Here is a 24,774-nt window from a genome sequence, read left to right on the forward strand (position 1 = left end):
GAGTTAAATAGCGATTTGTGATCACGGGCCACTGAGGCAGACTCCATCTCCTCAGCAACCCGCGACCACCACCCATCCTTGCAGCGCCTCACGGATCGCCGAACCTCCAAGCGAAGGCTGCGGTAAGCCTCCTCATTCTCTGACGTGGGATTCTGTAGCCGATGACAGTGGGCCTGTCGCTTTTTCTCAACCATCCTGAACAACTCCTCTGTCATCCAGGGTGTCTGGGGAGGTCTGGACCGCGTACCCAAAGCAGCCATTGCAGCTGCATGAGTCACAGTCCTAAACCTCGCCCATTTACCCTCGACATCAGGAGGAGTCGGGGACGATGCCAATCCCAGCCGCAAGCGATGATGAAATTCTCGCTTGCAACTTTCATCAGATAACTGAGACCAGGCCACTTTAGGTTGGAATGGGGTCCTGGGTGTACACCCACCACCGGAGTGGAAGAATGGCAGGCGCATCTTACAGATGACTAGTCGATGGTCAGAGGGCAGATCAGCTCCACGGTAGGTCCTGGTGTCAAGGACATGGGCTCGCATTCGCTGGTCCGTCACTATGTAGTCCAGCAGATGTTCTTGCTTGGACCCGGCATGCATCCATGATGTTGTGTGGATGCGCCGATGCCGGAACAGCGTGTTGGTAATTACAAGCCCATGGGCTGCACAAAAATCTAGCAGCCTCCTACCGTTGTTATTGAGCTGATCTGGCCCATGCCCTCCAATCACTCCAGACCAGGTGCCAGTATCATGACCAACTCGGGCATTGAAGTCACCCAACATGATGACTCTATCCCGAGGGGCCACTTTAGCCAGCACCTGTGACAGGAGGTCATAGAAGGCATCTGACTCATCGGCTTTGCCTGCATCCCTCCACGGATGTTCATCTTCGGTGGGGGCATAAGTAACCACGACCACCATTCCTCGCCTCCGGTTGATGGGAAGGCGAGCCCAAAGTAGCCTGGGGCTTACAGCTTCCCACACCTCACCGCCACGCTCCCACGCCCCCTTCATTCTTTTGTTCAAAAGAAGACCCACACCCTGTTGTTTGGCAGTCTGCTGCCCCGAGTAGAGGACTGTCCACCCCTCATGGTGGCAGGAGCCAGAGCCGGTCCACCGGACCTCCTGAATGCCGCATAGATCCAGGCGGTACCGGTCCAGCTCCCGACAGAGGAGTGGCAGCCTCTCCTCTGCAGTGAGCGTTCGAACATTCCACGCGGCCACCCGTAGTGGCTTTTCGTTGTTTCTGGAGTAGCCCCGAGGGTAGGTATTCAATCTCCTGGCTCCGCCAATTGGGGTTTGGCCAGGAGACGTCATAGACGCCTGGCCCCCCGGGGCCTCCGGCACAAGCTTAGTTGTTACATATTTCACTTTAATTCGTGGTTTTGTGGTAATTAATTGAAGGTGGAGGGGTTACCAGCCCCTCGCACCCGTCCAGAGCCCCCGTTTAGCCCCTGTGGTGGACACATATGCCATGAGGGGAGGAGCCAATCAAAATTGGAACTCCCCCCACAGCACTGTCCACGACAGAGTTGCCCGTCCGGCACCGCGAGGAGGTAGGGGGTTGTTTTGCCGGACATACACTACACACCCACACACCCACACACGGAACACACCCACACACACACAGAACACTACACTACACACTACACTACACTATACACTACACACTACACTACACTATACACTACACTATACACTACACTATACACTAAACACTACACACTACACTAGACACTACACTATACACTACACTACGATATACACTACACTATACACTACACACTACACTATACACTACACTACTATACACTACACACTACACTATACACTACACTATACACTACACTACACACTACACTATACACTACACTATACACTACACTATACACTACACTACACACTACACTATACACTACACTATACACTACACACTATACACTACACACTACACTATACACTACACTATACACTACACTACTATACACTACACTATACACTACACTATACACTATACACTACACTATACACTACACACTACACTACACTACACACTACACTATACACTACACTACTACACTACACTATACACTACACACTACACTACACTATACACTACACTACTACACACTACACTACTACACTACACTATACACTACACTACTACACTACACTATACACTACACACTATCATTGTAAACTCTCCAACACACACCCCGGTGTTGCGTCCCGAGCTCGTGAACGAACCCCTCGCCGCCCGCCCGCCCGCCCGCCCGCCCGCCCGCGCGGCCGGGCGGGCGGGCGGCCGGGCGGGCGGGCGGGCGGGCGGGCGGGCGGGCGTCGGCCTGAACGGCACAGCACTGCTCCTGGCGCGGTCTCGCCCCGAGACGAAAGCAAACGGACCCCACCGCTCTCGCTGCGCGCCGCTTGCCGGCGAAAGCCTCCAAACTACTCCGGCGGCGTTCGGCGGACGGGGGCGGAGGCGAGCGACTCAGCGAGCCGCGATCCCTTCCGTCCGTTGCGTGCCAGGCCGAGGTCCTTCTGCAGCACCGGGCCGACCCGTGCGTCCGCGACGCCGCCGGCAAGACGGCCCTCTCGCTGGCCTGCGAGTTCGGCAGGCTCCAGGTGGGGTGTCGGTCGGCAACGCTCGTGCGCGTATTCTGTGGCGCGCGCGGGGAGGTGGTGGGGGTACGCGCGGAGGTAGGCGCGGCAGTGCACACGTGTACGCACGAACACACGCGCGAGTGCGCGGAGAGTACGCGCGCGTGCGTGCGTTTTGGTTTCTGGGTGTGCGTATGTATACGCGTGTGTGCGTGTGTGCGTTTTGGTTTCTGGGTGTGCGTATGTATACGCGTGTGCGCGTGTGTGCGTTTTGGTTTCTGGGTGTGCGTATGTATACGCGTGTGTGTGTGTGTGCGTTTTGGTTTCTGGGTGTGCGTATGTATACGCATGTGCGCGTGTGCGCGTGTGTGCGTTTTGGTTTCTGGGTGTGCGTATGTATACGCGTGTGCGCGTGTGTGCGTTTTGGTTTCTGGGTGTGCGTATGTATACGCGTGTGTGTGTGTGTGCGTTTTGGTTTCTGGGTGTGCGTATGTATACGCATGTGCGCGTGTGCGCGTGTGTGCGTTTTGGTTTCTGGGTGTGCGTATGTATACGCGTGTGCGCGTGTGTGCGTTTTGGTTTCTGGGTGTGCGTATGTATACGCGTGTGTGTGTGTGTGCGTTTTGGTTTCTGGGTGTGCGTATGTATACGCGTGTGTGCGTGTGTGCGTTTTGGTTTCTGGGTGTGCGTATGTATACGCATGTGCGCGTGTGCGCGTGTGTGCGTTTTGGTTTCTGGGTGTGCGTATGTATACGCGTGTGCGCGTGTGTGCGTTTTGGTTTCTGGGTGTGCGTATGTATACGCGTGTGCGCGTGTGTGCGTTGCGTGGAGCGGTCAGCGCGCCGCGCTCCCAACCAGGCGACCCGGGGTTTCGATTCCCGCTCACGGCCACCGACAACCTCGTGCTGGGCCTTCCCCGAGGTCGCCTGAACTCTGAGCTCGCTGGCTCTCCCCTCTGTCCCTGCCTGCAGGTCGTCCGCCTCCTCCTGGGGAGCCACGTGTCCCCCAGGCTGCTGGAAGGAGCTCCCAGCGAGCAGGGAGACGGCACGGTCGGAAACTCGCCCATCCACCTCGCCGCCAAAAATGGGCACGCGGACATCACGCGGTGAGCCTACACACACGCACGGCCTGGGTCTCGGTGTGTCCCTCCATCTCTCTCTCTCTCTACTGGGAGGCGCCACAGTGGCTAGGAGATGTTAACTACCTCGCCTGGTACACAGGAGGTCGTGGGTTCGATCGCGACCCTGATACCTGCTGCTGTATATTTGGAGTCTGCGTGTCTCTCTCTCATCACCACAGTGGCTAGGAGATGTTAACTACCTCGCCTGGTACACAGGAGGTCGTGGGTTCGATCCCGACCCTGATGCCTGCTGCTGTATATTTGGAGTTTGCGTGTCTCTCTCTCTCATCATCATCACGGTGGCTAGGAGATGTTAACTACCTCGCCTGGTACACAGGAGGTCGTGGGTTCGATCCCGACCCTGACGCCTGCTGCTGCTGCTGTATATTTGGAGTTTGTGTCTCTCTCTCCCGGTGGTCGCGTGGATTTTCCTCCGGGTCCTCCAGTTTTTCCCTCTACATTTAGAATCAACGTCACGCGTTTACAGTATTTGGCCGCTATGAATTTCCACGTGATGAGCCACTTCATTGAGCTATCATTTGTGGTCCAGGTCGCTTCTGACAAAGAGCTACTTAGCTCAGTGGGCCTTTCCTGGTTTAATAAAAAAAAACATATATAGTTGAAATATGTTAGGTTCATGATGGCCGTGCCAGTGACACTGATCCAACACGGCTGAGATGGAGCCCTGGGTCTGGGTGTCTCTCTCTTTCCCTCTGTTTAACTCAGGGGGGGGGGGGGGGGTGTTCATAACGGCCTTGCCAGGGTTGCTGAACCAGTTCCTAGACTCGGGCCCTGGGTCTGGGCGTCTCGCTCCTTCCTTCATTCAGTTCCATTTATTTTGGTATAGCCCTGTGAGCCATTTGGCTCTTGAATCGGGTGCGACCGCACAAAAACACGAACAAGAAAAACATCTTAGAGTGACTACGTGCGTGACTGCAAACAGAAAATCCATGAAAACAAAAACAGCAGCAAAAATATTCCTGAAACAAGCACCGTGTACACCAACGCTGTGTGGGAAAAAAAAAAATTCCGAGTCAGAGACAATGAGCCATTAGCACCGGGACGCTGCGTTTGTACCGCGGGTCTGGGTTGTCTCTCTCTCAACCACATCAGAGCACCTCGCCTTTGTGAATGGAGAACTAAAGGCACGGTGCTATAGTGCGATTGTGGCCATGCGACCCAAACTACGCACCATGTAATAAACCCATAGAGACACGTGGAGTTGAATTAAAATCTAAGCTAAAACATGTTTTATTTTATAGTAATAGGTTTTACCCTTTTGACTGGCACAAAGACTGACACCTTTATTCAAGGCATCATGTTTGCAATAACCACAACACAAGCAGTCAAAATGCAAACAAAAGAGACAACTCTGATAATGATATTGGCACTGTCCTTGAATTTGATTGGTCCACACCCGAGACGGCTTTTCTTAGAGCCTAGTCTCCACTGGTGTTGGACCAGAGGACGCCTTTTAGGTAAAACCTATTACTATATCTTGTTACTGACAAAGGAGGTCTCATAATGTTTTATTTTACCAGGTTTACAAAGCCCCACGAAGCTGTGTAGCACTTTTTCTGGAGCGACCTGGCCACAAATGATAGCTCAACGAAGTGGCTGATCATGTGTGGACATTGATAGCAACCACCTACAGCGGTACCTCGGTATACGTCGTTAATTCGTTCCAGAAGGGGGAGGACTTATACCGGAAATGACGTCTACCAAACGAATTTTTCCCATAAGAAATAAAGGGAAAGGACATAATCCGTTACAGAGTATAGGAAATTATATTTTATATGGCATATTATACATTAATTTGGGTTGTATTAAATAATTTAGACACTACTTATTACTAAAATGCATACATACATTAGGGTTGTGCACTGAACGCGATCTACAGGCAGACTGAGGAGCGGCGCTTTGTCTCGGTCGTGAACGGGGTCTTCGCGGGCACGCGGTGACTCATCCCGGCCCAGACAAGTTCTAGCAAGCGCCTAGTATCCCAAGCAAGACGTCGTATCCCAAGACATTTTTTTCTCGTCAAAACACGACGTGTACCAAATTGGACATATTCCAAAGCGGTCGCATACCGAGGTGTGACTGTACTCTAAACGCACGCTGATTCTAAATGTGGAGGGGAAAAGGTGGAGGACCCAGAGGAAATTCCGCGCGATCACACGGAGAACACGCAAACTCCAAATATACAGGCAACATGGTCGGGATCGAACCCACGAACTCCTGTATACCGTGCGAGGTAGTTAACATCTCGCCACCGTGGCGCCCATACATAGAGGCCCAGGCATATACATAGAGGCACATATAGATGCTTACCCATAGAAGACACAGAGACCCATAGCGATGCGTAGATTAGTTAAAAACAAAAGACGCAGGAGTGTGATTATGGCTATGCAACGCAAACTACAGACCACACAGTAAACCCACTGTGGTCGTCTGTGCTCCTTCAACGGAGGAGGAACAGCAAAGCGACACGAAGTCCTCTGTATAGAAATAGGTTTCACCCTTTTTAACTGGCAAAAAAACTGACACCTTTATTCAAGGCATCATGTTTGCAATAACCACAACACAAGCAGTCAAAATGCAAACAAAAGAGACAACTCTGATAATAATATGCACTGTCCTTGAATTTGATTGGTCCACACCCGAGACGGCTTTTCTTAGAACCCAGTCTCCATTGGTGTTGGACCAGAAGACGCCAAAAGGTGTACAACTCAAAAACAGCGCACTATCAGAGTATTGAGGGCTCGGGGTGAGCATTTACATATTATTATCAGAGTTGTCTTTTTTGTTTGCATTTTGACTGCTTGTGTTGTGGTTATTGCAAACATGATGCCTTGAATAAAGGTGTCAGTTTTTGTGCCAGTTAAAAGGGTAAAACCTATTTCTATATCTTGTTACTGGCAAAGGAGGTCTCATAATGAAGTCCTCTGTCTTTGCTGAAGCCCTCTCGTCGTGGCCAGCAGCAGCAGCAGGACCTCGACATTAGCAACGAGCTCCTGATCACATTGCCATCGTGCGCACGAGCAGAATAAGTATGTGACGTTCACGAGGGGGGCCGGCAAACACGTGTCCAAGCGTCGTCCTGGTGTGCGCTGGCCACCAGGACGCGCGCTTGGGCCCTCTGCACGACCGGCTTTGTGATGCTCAGCTCGCAGGATGCTGTTTTTGGAAGGCGTGGATTTGAATTGTGATGATTGTCCCACAGAATGCTGATCTTGGAAGGCGTGGATTTGAATTGTGATGATTGTCCCGCAGAATGCTGATCTTGGAAGGCGTGGATTTGAATTGTGATGATTGTCCCGCAGAATGCTGATCTTGGAAGGCGTGGATTTGAATTGTGATGATTGTCCCACAGAATGCTGATCTTGGAAGGCGTGGATTTGAATTGTGATGATTGCCGCGCAGAATGCTGATCTTGGAAGACAAAGATTTGAATTGTGATGATTGTCCCACAGAATGCTGATCTTGGAAGGCGTGGATTTGAATTGTGATGATTGCCACGCAGAATGCTGATCTTGGAAGACGTAGATTTGAATTGTGATGATTGTCCCACAGAATGCTGATCTTGGAAGGCGTGGATTTGAATTCACAAACGAACATCGGCACGCCGTTGCACGAGGCCGCGCTGCACGGCAAACTGGACATCGTGAAACTACTGCTGCAGGTGCAAAAATAATAACAATGGCTTCTAAACAATAAAAAAAATGTACCGGTCTCTATGTGAGTCTATGTGTCTCTCTATGTGAGTCTACGAGTCTCTCTACGTGAGTCTACGAGTCTCTCTACGTGAGTCTACGAGTCTCTCTACGTGAGTCTACGTGTCTCTCTACGTGAGTCTACGAGTCTCTCTACGTGAGTCTACGTGTCTCTCTATGTGAGTCTACGAGTCTCTCTATGTGAGTCTACGTGTCTCTACGTGAGTCTACGTGTCTCTCTACGTGAGTCTACGTGTCTCTCTACGTGAGTCTACGAGTCTCTCTATGTGAGTCTACGTGTCTCTCTATGTGAGTCTACGGGTCTCTCTACGTGAGTCTACGAGTCTCTCTATGTGAGTCTATGTGTCTCTCTATGTGAGTCTACGTGTCTCTCTACGTGAGTCTACGAGTCTCTCTACGTGAGTCTACGAGTCTCTCTACGTGAGTCTACGAGTCTCTCTATGTGAGTCTACGAGTCTCTCTACGTGAGTCTACGGGTCTCTCTACGTGAGTCTACGAGTCTCTCTACGTGAGTCTACGTGTCTCTCTATGTGAGTCTACGAGTCTTTCTACGTGAGTCTACGGGTCTCTCTACGTGAGTCTACGAGTCTCTCTACGTGAGTCTACGTGTCTCTCTACGTGAGTCTACGTGTCTCTCTATGTGAGTCTACGGGTCTCTCTATGTGAGTCTACGAGTCTCTCTACGTGAGTCTACGAGTCTCTCTACGTGAGTCTACGAGTCTCTCTACGTGAGTCTACGAGTCTCTCTATGTGAGTCTACGAGTCTCTCTACGTGAGTCTACGGCTCTCTCTACGTGAGTCTACGAGTCTCTCTACGTGAGTCTACGTGTCTCTCTATGTGAGTCTACGAGTCTTTCTACGTGAGTCTACGGGTCACTCTACGTGAGTCTACGAGTCTCTCTACGTGAGTCTACGTGTCTCTCTACGTGAGTCTACGTGTCTCTACGTGAGTCTACGTGTCTCTCTACGTGAGTCTACGAGTCTCTCTACGTGAGTCTACGTGTCTCTCTACGTGAGTCTACGAGTCTCTCTACGTGAGTCTACGTGTCTCTCTACGTGAGTCTACGTGTCTCTACGTGAGTCTACGTGTCTCTCTACGTGAGTCTACGAGTCTCTCTACGTGAGTCTACGTGTCTCTCTACGTGAGTCTACGTGTCTCTCTACGTGAGTCTACGTAACTCTCTACGTGAGTCTACGAGTCTCTCTATGTGAGTCTACGTGTCTCTCTACGTGAGTCTACGAGTCTCTCTACGTGAGTCTACGTGTCTCTACATGAGTCTACGGGTCTCTCTACGTGAGTCTACGTGTCTCTCTACGTGAGTCTACGAGTCTCTCTACGTGAGTCTACGTGTCTCTACATGAGTCTACGGGTCTCTCTACGTGAGTCTACGTGTCTCTCTACGTGAGTCTACGAGTCTCTCTACGTGAGTCTACTGGCCTCTCTACGTGAGTCTACGAGGCTCTCTACGTGAGTCTACGTGACTCTCTATGTGAGTCTACGAGTCTCTCTATGTGAGTCTACGGGTCTCTCTATGTGAGTCTACGTGTCTCTCTATGTGAGTCTACGTGTCTCTCTATGTGAGTCTACGGGTCTCTCTACGTGAGTCTACGAGTCTCTCTACGTGAGTCTACGTGTCTCTCTACGTGAGTCTACGTGTCTCTCTATGTGAGTCTACGAGTCTCTCTACGTGAGTCTACGGGTCTCTCTACGTGAGTCTACGGGTCTCTACGTGAGTCTACGGGTCTCTCTACGTGAGTCTACGTGTCTCTCTACGTGAGTCTACGAGTCTCTCTATGTGAGTCTACGTGTCTCTCTATGTGAGTCTATGAGTCTCTCTACGTGAGTCTACGTGTCTCTCTACGCGAGTCTACGTGTCTCTCTACGTGAGTCTACGTGTCTCTCTACGTGAGTCTACGAGTCTCTCTACGTGAGTCTACGTGTCTCTCTACGTGAGTCTGCGTGTCTCTCTACGTGAGTCTACGTGTCTCTCTACGTGAGTCTACGTGTCTCTCTACGTGAGTCTATGAGTCTCTCTACGTCAGTCTACTGGCCTCTCTACGTGAGTCTACGAGTCTCTCTACGTGAGTCTACGTGTCTCTCTACGTGAGTCTACGGGTCTCTCTACGTGAGTCTACGGGTCTCTACTTGACTCTACGTGTCTCTCTACGTGAGTCTACGTGTCTCTCTACGTGAGTCTACGAGTCTCTCTACGTGAGTCTACGTGTCTCTCTATGTGAGTCTACGAGTCTCTCTACGTGAGTCTACGGGTCTCTACGTGACTCTACGAGTCTCTCTATGTGAGTCTACGAGTCTCTCTACGTGACTCTACGTGTCTCTCTACGTGAGTCTACGAGTCTCTCTGCGTGAGTCTACGGGTCTCTCTACGTGAGTCTACGGGTCTCTACGTGACTCTACGTGTCTCTCTACGTGAGTCTACGAGTCTCTCTCTGTGAGTCTACGAGTCTCTCTACGTGAGTCTACGAGTCTCTCTACGTGAGTCTACGTGTCTCTCTACGTGAGTCTACGAGTCTCTCTACGTGAGTCTACGTGTCTCTCTACGTGAGTCTACGTGTCTCTCTATGTGAGTCTACGTGTCTCTCTACGTGAGTCTACGAGTCTCTCTACGTGAGTGTACATGTCTCTCTACGTGAGTCTACGTGTCTCTCTACGTGAGTCTACATCTCTCTCTGTGAGTCTACGTCTCTCTCTCTCTGTGAGTTTACAACTCTCTCTACGTGAGTCTACATCTCTCTCTGCGTGAGTGTACGTCTCCCTGTGAGTTTACATTTCTCTCTGCGGGAGTCTCTGGTGCTCTATCCACCACATCCACTCACGTGGACCGCGTCTCCGTCACTGTTGCCGCTGCTGCTGCTTCTGCAGAGTGGCGCCGAGGCCGCCGCTGAGAACAAGTTCAAGCAGACGGCGCTGGACCTGGTGATGCAGTTCACGGGGCGCCAGGCAAGCAAGGAGATCAAGCACGCACTCCGAGGTGCCGGAGCATGCGCGCATGTGTGTGTGTGTGTCTATGCGTCTGTGTGTCCCTGTGTGTCTCTGTGTGTCTCTATGCGTCTGTGTATCACTGTGTGTCTCTGTGCGTCTCTATGCGTCTGTGTGTCTCTGTGTGTGTGTCTCTATGCGTCTGTGTGTCTCTATGCGTCTGTGTGTCCCTGTGTGTCTCTGTGCGTCTCTATGCATCTGTGTATCACTGTGTGTCTCTGTGCGTCTCTATGCATCTGTGTATCACTGTGTGTCTCTATGTATCTCTATGCATCTGTGTATCACTGTGTGTCTCTATGTATCTCTATGCATATGTGTATCACTGTGTGTCTCTGCGTCTGTATGCGTCTGTGTGTCCCTGTGTGTCTCTATCCATCTGTGTGTCTCTGTTCGTCTCTATGCATCTGTGTGTCCCTGTGTGTCGCTATGCATCTGTGTATCGCTGTGTATCTCTGTTGCGTCTCTATGCATCTGTGTATCTCTGTGTTTCTGTGCGTCTCTATGCATCTGTGAATCTCTGTGTGTCTCTGTGTGTCTTTATGCGTCTGTGTGTCTCTGTGCGTCTCTATGCATCTCTATGCATCTGTGTATCGCTGTGTGTCTCTGTGCGTCTCTATGTGTCTGTGTATCTCTGTGTGTCTGTGTGTCTCTGTGTATCTTTATGCGTCTGTGTGTCTCTGTGTGTCTCTGTGTGTCTCCATGCATCTCTGTATCTCTACGGGTCTCTGTGTCTTCACTATCGGGTCCATGGTGTGGCTTGCAATTAATGTATCTCTTTGAGTCTATGTATCTCTTTGAGTATATGTATCTTTGTGTGTCTCCATGCGTCTCTGTATCTCTGCTTCACTATCGGCTCCGCGGTGTGTCTTGCGTGGCGACAATCGCACTTCCCGTGGCTCATGCTCTTCCTATTTGCGGAGGAGGGTGTGCCCGTCGGCCCGCTGATGTTCCGATACCGGTTGACGGTACCCAGCCACCAGTGTCTTAAGGCTATGGTCCCAAGCCTAACCCCTGTGCTGCTGCCGCTGTGGTGGTGATCTTGCCGCGTGCGTGGTCTTGCAGAGGCAATGCACACAGTGCAGGCGTGCGCCGTCACGGACTACTGCAACGCGTACGACTCGACGTGCCTGCGGATAACCGCCGGAGACATCATCACCGTGAGTCTGAACTGTAAACCGTTTAGCGTGCGGTCGGCTTTCGCGACCAGTATAATCCGTAATTAATAGAGGTTTTTTTTGGGGTTAGATCGCGTAAATATATAAATGTGTTGTTAAACCCGCCACCACCCGGCAACCAACGATTAAGTTTTGTCACGTAAACAGAACATGCCAATTCGTTATGCGGTGTGAGTGGACTAGTGGCCACGGGAGGTATAGACAGGGGTGTCAGCCTGCAGTGTGAATGGACTAGTGGCCACGGGAGGTAATGACAGGGGAGTCAGCCTACAGTGTGGATGGACTAGTGGCCACGGGAGGTAATGACAGGGGTGTCAGCCTACAGTGCGAATGGACTAGTGGCCACGGGAGGTAATGACAGGGGTGTCAGCCTACAGTGCGAATGGACTAGTGGCCACGGGAGGTATTGACAGGGGAGTCAGCCTACAGTGCGAAGGGACTGGTGGCTACGGGAATGATCAAGAATAGGAGCGTGGCCAGGTGATGTAAGAGGACGGTGGAGTCTGCCGGTAGAGCGAATGGCCTAGAACGAGCGAGAAGGTTCGAGAATGGGGGCGTGGCCTCGGTCCGTATATAAGGGAGAGACGCGCGGGAGACTCGGGGCTGTTGCAGTGGGGGTCTCCGCCTGTTCGAGTGAACGTGTCTCTCAATAAAGAAACCAAGTCAAGACAAGTGTGTAAAGTCGTCATTACACTAGTACAGCTCACTGGTGTGTTGGAGAGCAAAGCCACAACATTTACAATCTGAGCACGACGTTTCGCCAGTAATTACAACCAGCTTCTTCAGGCCACAGCCAGATTTTTGGAGAAATCCTCCTGTTTCGTTCCTTAAATAGAGGGGTAGATGTTCATATTCTAGATTTGAAGCTTTCGTGACTGCAAGGATCCATACTCTTTGGTTCTATTCGGTAAAGTCACGTAGGTAAAAAATAAAACAACAAAAATCACGACGTTTCGGCCACAACACAAGTGGCCTTCATCAGGTGAAGGGACCGTACTGTCCAGAGGACAGCGTTGGAGTGAAGACAGCCAGATTGGGTTGAATGATGTCTTCACTCCAACGCTGTCCTCTGGACAGTACGGTCCCTTCACCTGATGAAGGCCACTTGTGTTGTGGCCGAAACGTCGTGATTTTTGTTGTTTTATTTTTACCTACGTGACTTTACCGAATAGAACCAAAGAGTATAGATGTTCATAATAAAGGTTTTTGGGATAAATCGCGTTATTTATAAATGTGTCGTAACCCTCCACCACCCGACACGGCCAAACAGTAAAAAAAGTGTGACGTAGACAAAAGACAAAATAGTTCACTACTTTAGCCCACCGGTGTGTTGTTGCAGAGTGAATCAACATCATTTAAAATTTTGAGTACGACGTTTCGCTGGTAATTACATCCAGCATCATCGGGCAATTTGCCAGAATGGTAAAGCCCTCACTTGCTCCCGGTCTTAAATAGAGCAGCAGCATGGTGACGTCATCATTTAACCCAATCAGGTGCAGTGATTTGAGGCGGAGAGGGGGAGGGTATTGTAATACTGGTGGGAACGAAGTTGTAAACTGAGTGTACCAGCCTGCAATAGATGAATGTGCCCGTCCATCCGTCCCCTTGCAATACTTTAACGAAGTGAAATCTCGTGCTGTTGGGGTGTAAAAATTAAATTGCGCAAAATTCCAATGTTCCCACCAGCCCACCCTGCAGGGACCTGTTTATGTAATCGATTGGTAATCATTCAATTGTTATTCATTGGTATTTGTAGATGTGATGACAACACTTATGTGCTCTTCTTGTGTGAAGTGGGGAGGGGGGGTTAATTAATGCATATAAATGACTATGGGTATCCATTGTGGATTTCTCCACAAATCTGGCTGTCGCCTGATGAAGCTGGTTGTAATTACTCGCGAAACGTCGTACTCAGATTGTAAATGTTGTAGCTTGGCTCTCACCGGTGTGCTGTACTAGTGTAATACACTATACACTACACTGTACACTAGTGCTGTACCCGTAACGAATTGGCACGTTCTGTTCACGTGACAAACCTTACTAGTTGGCCATGGCGGGTCGTGGCGGCTTCAAAGACACATTTATATTTGTGCGCGATCTACCCCATGAAACCTCTGTTATGGACGAACTGTAAACGATTGAACACGTTGTCTTCGTATCGTACCAGGCGTTAAGGCGTCCGCTGAGCTACGTAGTGTAGCTCTTTTTCAGAGGCGACCACAAATGGTAGCCTCAGCAAAGTGGCTTATCATCATCGTCGTCATCATCGCGTGGAAATTTATAGCGGCAGCCAAATACTGAAAAAACCGGAGTACCCGGAGAAAAATCCACGCGACCACGGGGAGAAAGAGACCGCAAACTCCAAATATACAGCAGCAGCAGGCGTCAGGATCACAATCAGCTGCATTGTGATTGTGGCCATGCACCTTAAACTATGGACCACATCGTAAACCCATCGAGACACACGCAGAGATAAACTAAAATCCAAATTAAACTATTTTTTTTTATTTTACCACGGGTAAGGCCCCACTGAGCTACGTAGTTTCTCTATTTCAGAAGCGACTACCTGGCGATCAAAGATTAAAGCAGCTCAGCAAAGTGGCTTATCGCCATCGCCATCATCATCATCCCAACGTGGAAATACATAGCAGTAGCCAAATAACCCTAAACGCGTGGTGATGTTGATTCTAAATGTGTTACTGCTGCTGCAGGTGTTGGAGTGGCAGGAGAGCGGCCTATGGAAGGGCTACGTGAGTGGTGGCTGTTGCTGTTGTTGTTGTTGCTGCAGGTATTGGAGTGGCAGGAGAGCGGCCTATGGAAGGGCTAGGTGAGTGGTGGCTGTTGTTGTTGTTGCTGCTGCAGGTGTTGGAGCGGCAGGAGAGCGGCCTATGGAAGGGCTACGTGAGTGGTGGCTGTTGTTGCTGCTGCAGGTGTTGGAGTGGCAGGAGAGCGGCCTATGGAAGGGCTACGTGAGTGGTGGCTGCTGTTGTTGTTGCTGCAGGTGTTGGAGTGGCAGGAGAGCGGCCTATGGAAGGGCTACGTGAGTGGTGGCTGTTGTTGTTGTTGCAGGTGTTGGAGTGGCAGGAGAGCGGCCTATGGAAGGGCTATGTGAGTGGTGGCTGTTGTTGTTGTTGTTGCTGCAGGTGTTGGAGCGGCAGGAGAGCGGCCTATGGGATGGCTACGTGAGTGGTGGCTGTTGTTGTTGTTGCAGGTGTTGGAGTGGCAGGAGAGCGGCCTATGAAAGGGCTACGTGAGTGGTGGCTGTTGTTGTTGCTGTTGCTGCTGCAGGTGTTGGAGCGGCAGGAGAGCGGCCTATGGAAGGGCTACGTGAGGGACCGGCTGGGCGCCTCTCGCGTCGGCTATTTCCCATCGTCCGTTGTGCAAATCATCAGCTCGTCCGCGGGTGAGCAGCGGCCTGCGGTTTGTTGTTGTTGTTGGGTGCAATTGTCAACAACAGCCACATCGGACATGAGGACATCTCAGCGGCGTCATCATTGGTGCACTGCAGCAGCTCCAAGATGTACCACGTGTCTGAGTGTGTGTGTCTGTGTGTGTGTGTGTCTGTGTGTGTGTGCGTGTGTCTGTGTGTGTGTGTCTGTGTGTGTGTCTGTGTGTGTGTCTGTGTGTGTGTCTGTGTGTGTCTGTGTGTGTGTGTGTCTGTTTGTGTGTCTGTGTGTGTCTGTGTGTGTGTGTCTGTGTGTGTCTGTGTGTGTGTGTCTGTGTGTGTGTCTGAGTGTGTGTGTCTGTGTGTGTGTGTGTCTGAGTGTGTGTTTCTGTGTGTGTGTCTGTGTGTGTGTCTGTGTGTGTGTCTGAGTGTGTGTGTCTGAGTGTCTGTGTGTGTGTCTGTGTGTGTCTGTGTGTGTGTTTCTGTGTGTGTGTCTGAGTGTGTGTTTCTGTGTGTGTGTCTGAGTGTGTGTGTCTGTGTGTGTGTCTGAGTGTGTGTTTCTGTGTGTGTGTCTGAGTGTGTGTCTGTGTGTGGGTGTCTGAGTGTGTGTTTCTGCGTGTGTGTCTGAGTGTGTGTTTCTGTGTGTGTGTCTGTGTGTGTGTTTCTGTGTGTGGGTGTCTGTGTGTGTCGCTTGCGAAACGTGGACCCCCCTAATGGAACATCTTCGCCGGTTAGAAACATTTAGGCTGGCCTGCCCTACGATCCATCCTGGGTTTAACCAGGCTGGATTGTGTGAGGAACTCACAAATCCTTGAAAGATCTGGATAAAGTCCCATCAGTGAGCTCCTCCGGCAGGCAAGGCTGCGTTGTCTGGGTCATGTAGCCCGCATGCCCAGCCACCGCATGCCTAAACAGCTTTTTGTTCGGCCAGATAGAGGGAGCTAAACGGGCGTGGCACGGGCTAGAGAAGAGATGGAGTGACGTGGTACAGAAGGATGTGGAGCTGAGTGAACATGTCGATGACCGGTACCAGCGGTGTCAAGATCGGCCTCTGTGGAGGAGGCTCGTGAAAGACGCTGCAGGGCAGTTGGAGGCAGTCTCCCTCCAACAACAACGGAGGGCGGAGGAGCGACGCTCACAACAACGAGCGGAGTGCCGGATGACTAAAGCACAGCAAGTTGGCACAGTAGGGGGCACAGGTGGTGCATCAGCCAGTCATCTCAGTCATCTCAGTCAGTCGACCCGTGGCACCTGGGTCTGCCCCGTGACCTCCTGCCAGCGGGCGTTCGACACCTCAACATGCACATAGCCTGGCACAAGCGTCGTGGTGACGTCACCACCACTTAGTGGCGAATGGCGGTTGTTGTGTCTCTGTGTGTGTCTGTGTGTTTGTGTGTGTGTGCTCGGTGGTAGTGGGGAGCAGTAGTGTAGCGGTTAGCACGCTGCGCTACGAACCCGGTTTCCCGAGTTCCATTCCCGCTCTAGTGACGAATATCTGAAACCGGTCCTGAACCTCCCCTAGGTCGAGTCGGCCTCAAATGAGTACATGGGTGCGGTGTGTAAACATCGCTATTGGGGAGACAAAGGCGGTTGGGTGTGGTGCTGGCCACCCACCCCCTAGCGTGCCGTTCCAGCCTTCATAGGTGCTCGATAACAGCACTTGCCCCAACCGCCTGTGAAGGCTACATGGGGGATCTTTATCTTTGTGGATGTGTGTGTGTGTGTGCGCGCGCGTGTTTTCTCAGACCCAACGTCTTCCATTGCGCGGCCGGTCTCTCTTCCGTTCTCCAAAGACCGTGACAGCGGAGGGCTGTTCACACACGCGGGTGAGTGGCGGATGCGTGCACCTGTACCCGAGGCCGTCGGATGTACGTGTACGTTGAACTTCTTTTGCACAGCACGTAGCCATACCGTGCTCGTCGGAGGTACGGTGAAGAGGCCTTGAACCCCGACAGTTCTGGACGTCTCACACTTCATTTCCCGCTTTCCATGCACGGCGCATCGGGGTATACGAATGAAATGCACCTTGCAAATTTTAAATCATCGCTTTTATTATCATGGCTACGATGATGGGTGACGGTGATGGTGGCAGTGACGGTGGTGGTGCATCGTTTGTGTTGATGTCACCTCCTTGACAGACACCCTGGATTTTCACAAGGCCCAGACAGTGTGTGGAGGCTCAAGGGACCTCGTCTGGGGATACAATACCGGTGGTAAAACACACAAAAAGACAAAGATCCCCCCGTATAGCCTTCACAGACTGTTGGTGTTCGTAAGTGCGGGTGTTCGTGAGTGCGGGTGTTTGTAAGTGTGGCTGTTTGTGAGTGTTCATATGTCGGGTGCTCATAAGTGTGTGGGTGTTCGTAAGTCCAAATGGCAATGGCGTAACGTTGCTATGTTTACTCGTGAAGTGTGTAGCGTGACGACGTTGTTGTGAAGGACGCTGTACTAAATAAAGTTTGATCGACTGATATACAGTGAGGGAAAAAAGTATTTGATCCCCTGCTGATTTTGTACGTTTGCCCACTGACAAAGAAATGATCAGGCTATAATTTTAATGGTAGGTTTATTTGAACAGTGAGAGACAGAATAACAACAAAAAATCCAGAAAAACGCATGTCAAAAATGTTATAAATTGATTAGCATTTTAATGAGGGAAATAAGTATTTGACCCCCTCTCAGAAAGATTTCTGGCTCCCAGGTGTCTTTTATACAGGTAACGAGCTGAGATTAGGCGCACACTCTTAAAGGGAGTGCTCCTAATCTCAGCTTGTTACCTGTACAAAAGACGCCTGTCCACAGAAGCAATCAATCAATCAGATTCCAAACTCTCCACCATGGCCAAGACCAAAAAAACTCTCCAAGGATGCCAGGGACAAGATTGTAGACCTACACAAGGCTGGAATGGGCTACAAGACCATTGCCAAGCAGCTTGGTGAGAAGGTGACAACAGTTGGTGCGATTATTCGCAAATGGAAGAAACACAAAAGAACTGTCAGTCTCCCTCGGCCTGGGGCTCCATGCAAGATCTCACCTCGTGGAGTTGCAATGATCATGGGAACGGTGAGGAATCAGCCCAGAACTACACGGGAGGATCTTGTCAATGATCTCAAGGCAGCTGGGACCATAGTCACCAAGAAAACAATTGGTAACACACTACGCCGTGAAGGACTGAAATCCTGCAGCGCCCGCAAGGTCCCCGTGCTCAAGAAAGCACATATACATGCCCGTCTGAAGTTTGCCAATGAACATCTGAATAATTCAGAGGACAACTGGGTGAAAGTGTTGTGGTCAGATGAGACCAAAATGGAGCTCTTTGGCATCAACTCAACTCGCCATGTTTGGAGGAGGAGGAATGCTGCCTATGACCCCAAGAACACCATCACCACCGTCAAAGATGGAGGTGGAAACATTATGCTTTGGGGGTGTTTTTCTGCTAAGGGGACAGGACAACTTCACCGCATCAAAGGGACGATGGACGGGGCCATGTACCGTCAAATCTTCAGTGAGAACCTCCTTCCCTCTGCCAGGACATTGAAAATGGGTCGTGGATGGGTATTCCAGCATGACAATGACCCAAAACACACGGCCAAGGCAACAAAGGAGTGGCTCAAGAAGAAGCACATTAAGGTCCTGGAGTGGCCTAGCCAGTCTCCAGACCTTAATCCCATAGAATATCTGTGGAGGGAGCTGAAGGTTCGAGTTGCCAAACGTCAGCCTCGAAACCTTAATGACTTGGAGAAGATCTGCAAAGAAGAGTGGGACAAAATCCCTCCTGAGATGTGTGCAAACCTGGTGGCCAACTACAAGAAACGTCTGACCTCTGTGATTGCCAACAAGGGTTTTGCCACCAAGTACTAAGTCATGTTTTGCAGAGGGATCAAATACTTATTTCCCTCATTAAAATGCAAATCAATTTATAACATTTTTGACATGCGTTTTTCTGGATTTTTTGTTGTTGTTATTCTGTCTCTCACTGTTCAAATAAACCTACCATTAAAATTATAGACTGATCATTCCTTTGTCGGTGGGCAAACGTACAAAATCAGCAGGGGATCAAATACTTTTTTCCCTCGCTGTACGATTGGTTGCACCGGTACCACGTGTACTCCATGGCTACAACTGCACTTATTACGTTTCATTATTCACGTGTTTTTCTTTCATCTCCCAGATGCGACGGTCGGCGATTGTAGCAGTGTGGGCAGCAGCAGAAGCTCGGGCAGCGGAGAGAGCGTGGGCAGCAGGAGAGGGCAGCAGGATCATCATCATCATCAGCAGCAGCAGCATCGTCAGCAGCAGCAACATCATCATCAGCAGCATTATCAGCATCAGCAGCTAAACACAATCGCAAAGGTACTGCATGTGTGTGTCGTCGCGTCTGCGTCTGCCCCGTGACCTCCCTGCCAGCGGGCGTCAGACACTTCACGTGGCCTCGACGTGCACGTGGCCTGGCACAAGCGCCGTGGTGACGTCACCGCCACTTAGCGGCGAATGGCGGTGGCTGTTGTTGTCATTGGTGGACCGTGATTCTGCCAATTCTAGATTTGAAGCTTTCGTGACTGCAAGGATCCATACTCTTTGGTTCTATTCGGTAAAGTCGCGTCGGTAAAAAATAAAACAACAAAAATAACGACGTTTCGGCCACAACACAAGTGGCCTTCATCAGGTTCAGGGACCGTACTGTCCAACGCTGTCCTCTGGACAGTACGGTCCCTTCACCTGATGAAGGCCACTTGTGTTGTGGCCGAAACGTCGAGATTTTTGTTGCTTTATTTTTTACCGACGTGATTCTGCCGGTCATCGTAGCACCCGGGGTCCGTCCCGTGACCTCCGGCCGGCCGCGAGCCGTTCGCGCGTCTCGCGACGGCCTCAAAGCGCATCTTGGCCTTGCCACGAGCCTTGCTGTCACGTGATATTTAACGTCCGCTGGATTAACCGGGGCGGCCGCCGGGGTTCGAACCGCCATCGTCAGCAGCAGGCGGCAAAGGCGCCACTCCTGCCCCACCATCCCTCTCCCACCATGGAAATGAATGACATTGTACTGTGTCTGTGTGTTGTGTGTGTTGTGTGTGTTGTGTGTGTTGTGTGTAGATTACACACGGAGAAGAAAGGATCATACAGACGGGAAACCTGCCCAGCGCAGGTGAATGAACACCAACACACATCAATACCATTGCTGCTGATAACACCGCTGATGCTACTGCTGCTGGCACTGCTGCTGATGATACTGCTGCTGACACTACTGTTGATGATACTGCTGCTGACACTACCGCTGCTGCTGATACTACTGCTGATACTACTGCTGCTGACACGACTGCTGCTGACACTACTACCATTGATACCACCGCTGACGCCACCGCTGACGCCACCGCTGATACCACCGCTGACACCACCGCTGATGCCACCGTTGATACCACCGCTGACACCACCGCTGCTGATATCACCGCTGCTGATACTACCGCTGATACCACCACCGCTGATACCACCACTGCTGATACCACCGCTGACACCACCACTGCTGATACCACCGCTGATACCACCGCTGCTGATACCACTGCTGATACCACTGCTGACACCACCGCTGCTGATACCACTGCTGACGCCACCGCTGCTGATACTTCCGCTGATACGTCCGCGAGCTCCAAAAATGTTTTCACCCCAATCGCGGAACGGCATCGACCCTGACCTGGGACTGAACTCATGAACTCATTGTCAAGGGTGCCCCCCCCACCCCCACACACTCTGTGGTGGTGGTGGTGGTAAGAAACTGGTCCGGCAGAAGCGGAGCTTCGAGCCGACTCCAAAGTCGCCGGAGACCGGCGGCTGGGGCCGGGGCGTTGGAACGTGAAGAGACAGCACCCTGCATTCCTGAGCGAGGGAGAGGCGTCGCGTGCGAGAGCTTCGTGCGAACGTTTACGGGTGAATGGGTCCCTCTGTAACATAGCGCACTGCGATAGTGGCGTGTGTGTGCGTACGTGTGTGTGTCTGTGTGTGTGTGTCTGTGTGTCTGTGTGTGTGTGTCTTTGTGTCTATGTGTGTGTCTGTGTGTGTCTGTGCGTGTGTGTCTGTGCGTGTGTGGGGAGCGGTAGTGTAGCGGTTAGCGCGCTGCGCTATGAACCTGGCGACCCGGGTTCGATTCCCGCTCACGGCCAACACCAGTGACGATTTTCTGAACCGGTCCCGGGCCTCCCCTAGGTCGACTCAGCCTCAAATGAGTACCTGGTGCGGTGTGTAAACATTGCCACTGGGGAGACAAAGGCGGTCGGGCGTGGTGCTGGCCACCCACCCCCTCGTGTACCGTTCCGGCCTTCATAGGTGCTCGCTCACAGCACTTGCCCCTACAGTCTGTTAAGGCTATATGGGGGATCTTTTTTATCTGTGTGTGTATCTGTGTGTGTATCTGTGTGTGTATCTGTGTGTGTATCTGTGTGTGTATGTGTATCTGTGTGTGTATCTGTGTGTGTATGTGTATCTGTGTGTGTATGTGTGTGTATGTGTGTCTGTGTGTGTGTCTGTGTGTGTGTCTGTGTGTGTATCTGTGTGTGTGTCTGTGTGTCTGTGTGTGTGTGTGTGTGTATCTGTGTGTCTGTGTGTCTGTGTGTGTATCTGTGTGTCTGTGTGTGTATCTGTGTGTCTGTGTGTCCGTGTGTGGGGAGCGGTGGTGTAGCGGTTAGCGCTATGCTGCGCTATAAACCCGGCAACCCGAGTTTGATTCCCGCTCATGGCCAACATCGTTGACGATTATCTGAACCAGTCGACTTAGCCTCAAATGAGTACCTGGTGCGGTGTGTCAACATGGCCACTGGGAAGACAAAGGCGGCCGGGCGTGGTGCTGGCCTTCACAGGTGCCACTACTCACTAACAGCACTTGCCCCGACAGGTCCGTTAAGGCTATACGGGGTATCTTTGCCTTGTGTCTGTGTGAGTTATGGGTGAATGAGTTGCTTGTGTAATAGGACACTGATAATTGTGTGTGTGTATGTGTGTGTGTATGTGTGTGTATGCGTGCGATAGTGTAGCGGTTAGCGCGCTGCGCTATGAACCTGGCGACACGGGTTCGATTCCCGCTCACGGCTAACACCAGTGACGATTATCTTAACCGGTCCCTGGCCTCCCCTAGGTCGACTCAGCCTCAAATGAGTACCTGGTGCAGTGTGTAAACATTGCCACTAGGGAGACAAAGGCGGTCGGGCTTGGTGCTGGCCACCCACCCCCTCGTGTACCGTTACCGGCCTTCATAGGTGCTCGCTAACAGCACTTGCCCCTACAGTCTGTTAAGGCTATATGGGGGATCTTTTTTTATCTTTGTGTATGTGTGTGTGTATGTGTGTGTGTATGTGTGTGTATGTGTGTGTGTATGTGTGTGGGTGCCTGAGTGTGTGTTTCTGTGTGTCTGTGTGTGTGTTTCTGTGTGTGTGTCTGAGTGTGTGTCTGTGTGTGTGTTTCTGTGTGTATGTCTGAGTGTGTGTGTCTGTGTGTGTTTCTGTGTGTGTGTGTCTGAGGTGCTCGCTAGCATCACTTGCCCCCACAGCCTGTTGAAGGCTTTCCGATTCGCACGGCTGGCGACGTACGGTGCGAAATAATTTCAACATGTATTTATATATGTGGGGATCTTTGTCTTTGCGTGTACGTTGAAATTCTTTAGCGCCGTACGTAGCAAACCGTGCTCATCGGAGGTTCAGTGTTAGTCTATGGGCAGTGTTAGTCTATGGGTAGTGTTGAGTCTATGGGTAGTGTTGAGTCTATGGGTAGTGTTGAGTCTATGGGTAGTGTTGAGTCTATGGGCAGTATTGAGTCTATGGGTAGTGTTAGTCTATGGGCAGTGTTGAGTCTATGGGCAGTGTTGAGTCTATGGGCAGTGTTGAGTCTATGGGTAGTGTTAGTCTATGGGCAGTGTTGAGTCTATGGGTAGTGTTGAGTCTATGGGCAGTGTGAGTCTATGGGGAGTGTTAGTCTATGGGGAGTGTTAGTCTATGGGGAGTGTTAGTCTATGGGCAGTGTGAGTCTATGGGCAGTGTGAGTCTATGGGTAGTGTGAGTCTATGGGTAGTGTTGAGTCTATGGGTAGTGTGAGTCTATGGGTAGTGTGAGTCTATGGGTAGTGTGAGTCTATGGGTAGTGTTAGTCTATGGGCAGTGTTGAGTCTATGGGTAGTGTTAGTCTATGGGCAGTGTGAGTCTATGGGCAGTGTTGAGTCTATGGGCAGTGTTGAGTCTATGGGCAGTGTTGAGTCTATGGGCAGTGTTGAGTCTATGGGCAGTGTTGAGTCTATGGGTAGTGTTAGTCTATGGGCAGTGTTGAGTCTATGGGTAGTGTTGAGTCTATGGGCAGTGTGAGTCTATGGGGAGTGTTAGTCTATGGGGAGTGTTAGTCTATGGGGAGTGTGAGTCTATGGGCAGTGTTGAGTCTATGGGCAGTGTGAGTCTATGGGTAGTGTTGAGTCTATGGGCAGTGTGAGTCTATGGGCAGTGTTAGTCTATGGGTAGTGTTGAGTCTATGGGTAGTGTTAGTCTATGGATAGTGTTAGTCTATGGATAGTGTTAGTCTATGGGCAGTGTTAGTCTATGGGTAGTGTTATTCTATGGGCAGTGTGAGTCTATGGGCAGTGTGAGTCTATGGGCAGTGTTAGTCTATGGGCAGTGTGAGTCTATGGGCAGTGTTGCGTCTATGGGCAGTGTTGAGTCTATGGGTAGTGTTAGTCTATGGGCAGTGTTAGTCTATGGGTAGTGTTGAGTCTATGGGCAGTGTTGAGTCTATGGGTAGTGTTAGTCTATGGGCAGTGTTAGTCTATGGGCAGTGTTGAGTCTATGGGTAGTGTTGAGTCTATGGGTAGTGTTGAGTCTATGGGCAGTGTTAGTCTATGGGCAGTGTTGAGTCTATGGGTAGTGTTGAGTCTATGGGCAGTGTTAGTCTATGGTCAGTGTTGAGTCTATGGGTAGTGTTGAGTCTATGGGCAGTGCTGAGTCTATGGGCAGTGTTGAGTCTATGGGTAGTGTTGAGTCTATGGGCAGTGTTAGTCTATTGGCAGTGTTAGTCTATGGGCAGTGTTAGTCTATGGGCAGTGTGAGTCTATGGGCAGTGTTAGTCTATGGGCAGTGTGAGTCTATGGCAGTGTTAGTCTATGGGGAGTGTTAGTGTATGGGCAGTGTTAGTGTATGGGCAGTGTGAGTCTATGGGCAGTATTATGTGGAACTTATTTCGCACCATGCGTAGCCAACCGTGCTAATCCCGTATAAACCAGCGGTATACATTTATGCAGGGAACTCGCCACCGACCAACCCCGCACGCATCTCTCGGTCACCACCGGGGTTCCTTCTCATCAAAGACTGCCGCAGGTTTACTGCGGTACCCTGGGGGGAGCCACCCACGCCCACCCACACACACACACCCACACACACACACACACCCACACACACACCCACACACCCACCTACACACCCACACACCCACACACACACTCACCCACACACCCACACATCCACACACCCACACACCCACTCACCCACCCACATACCCACTCACCCACCCACACACTCACCCACCCACACACCCACTCACCCGCCCACACACACACCCACCCACACACCCACCCACACACACACTCACTCACTCACCCACCCACACACTCACCCACCCACCCACACACCCACCCACACACCCACTCACCCGCCCACACACACCCACCCACACACAGACTCACTCACTCACCCACCCGCACACCCACCCACACAGAAGGGGCCAATTCCTGGGTTGTTCGGGTCAC

General features: G+C 51.2%; 1 protein-coding gene across 1 annotated transcript in view; it reads left to right on the forward strand.

Moving 5' to 3' along the window:
• LOC116955179 (uncharacterized) overlaps nt 1-24,774 on the forward strand; it is an 83,850-nt gene that overhangs the window by 42,251 nt on the left and 16,825 nt on the right. Inside the window, exons 6-15 of the mRNA XM_076052890.1 lie at nt 2,529-2,624; nt 3,572-3,705; nt 7,294-7,402; nt 10,336-10,444; nt 11,515-11,609; nt 14,916-15,030; nt 16,758-16,838; nt 17,151-17,225; nt 19,184-19,365; nt 20,104-20,155. Coding sequence (XP_075909005.1) covers nt 2,529-2,624; nt 3,572-3,705; nt 7,294-7,402; nt 10,336-10,444; nt 11,515-11,609; nt 14,916-15,030; nt 16,758-16,838; nt 17,151-17,225; nt 19,184-19,365; nt 20,104-20,155 — 1,048 coding nt within the window. The remainder of the gene's footprint in view (nt 1-2,528; nt 2,625-3,571; nt 3,706-7,293; nt 7,403-10,335; nt 10,445-11,514; nt 11,610-14,915; nt 15,031-16,757; nt 16,839-17,150; nt 17,226-19,183; nt 19,366-20,103; nt 20,156-24,774) is intronic.

The sequence above is a fragment of the Petromyzon marinus genome, chromosome 58 (assembly GCF_048934315.1).
Source record: "Petromyzon marinus isolate PM22_M1 ecotype Great Lakes invasive population chromosome 58, UKy_Petmar_22M1.pri1.0, whole genome shotgun sequence".
Taxonomy (NCBI): Eukaryota; Metazoa; Chordata; class Hyperoartia; order Petromyzontiformes; family Petromyzontidae; genus Petromyzon; species Petromyzon marinus.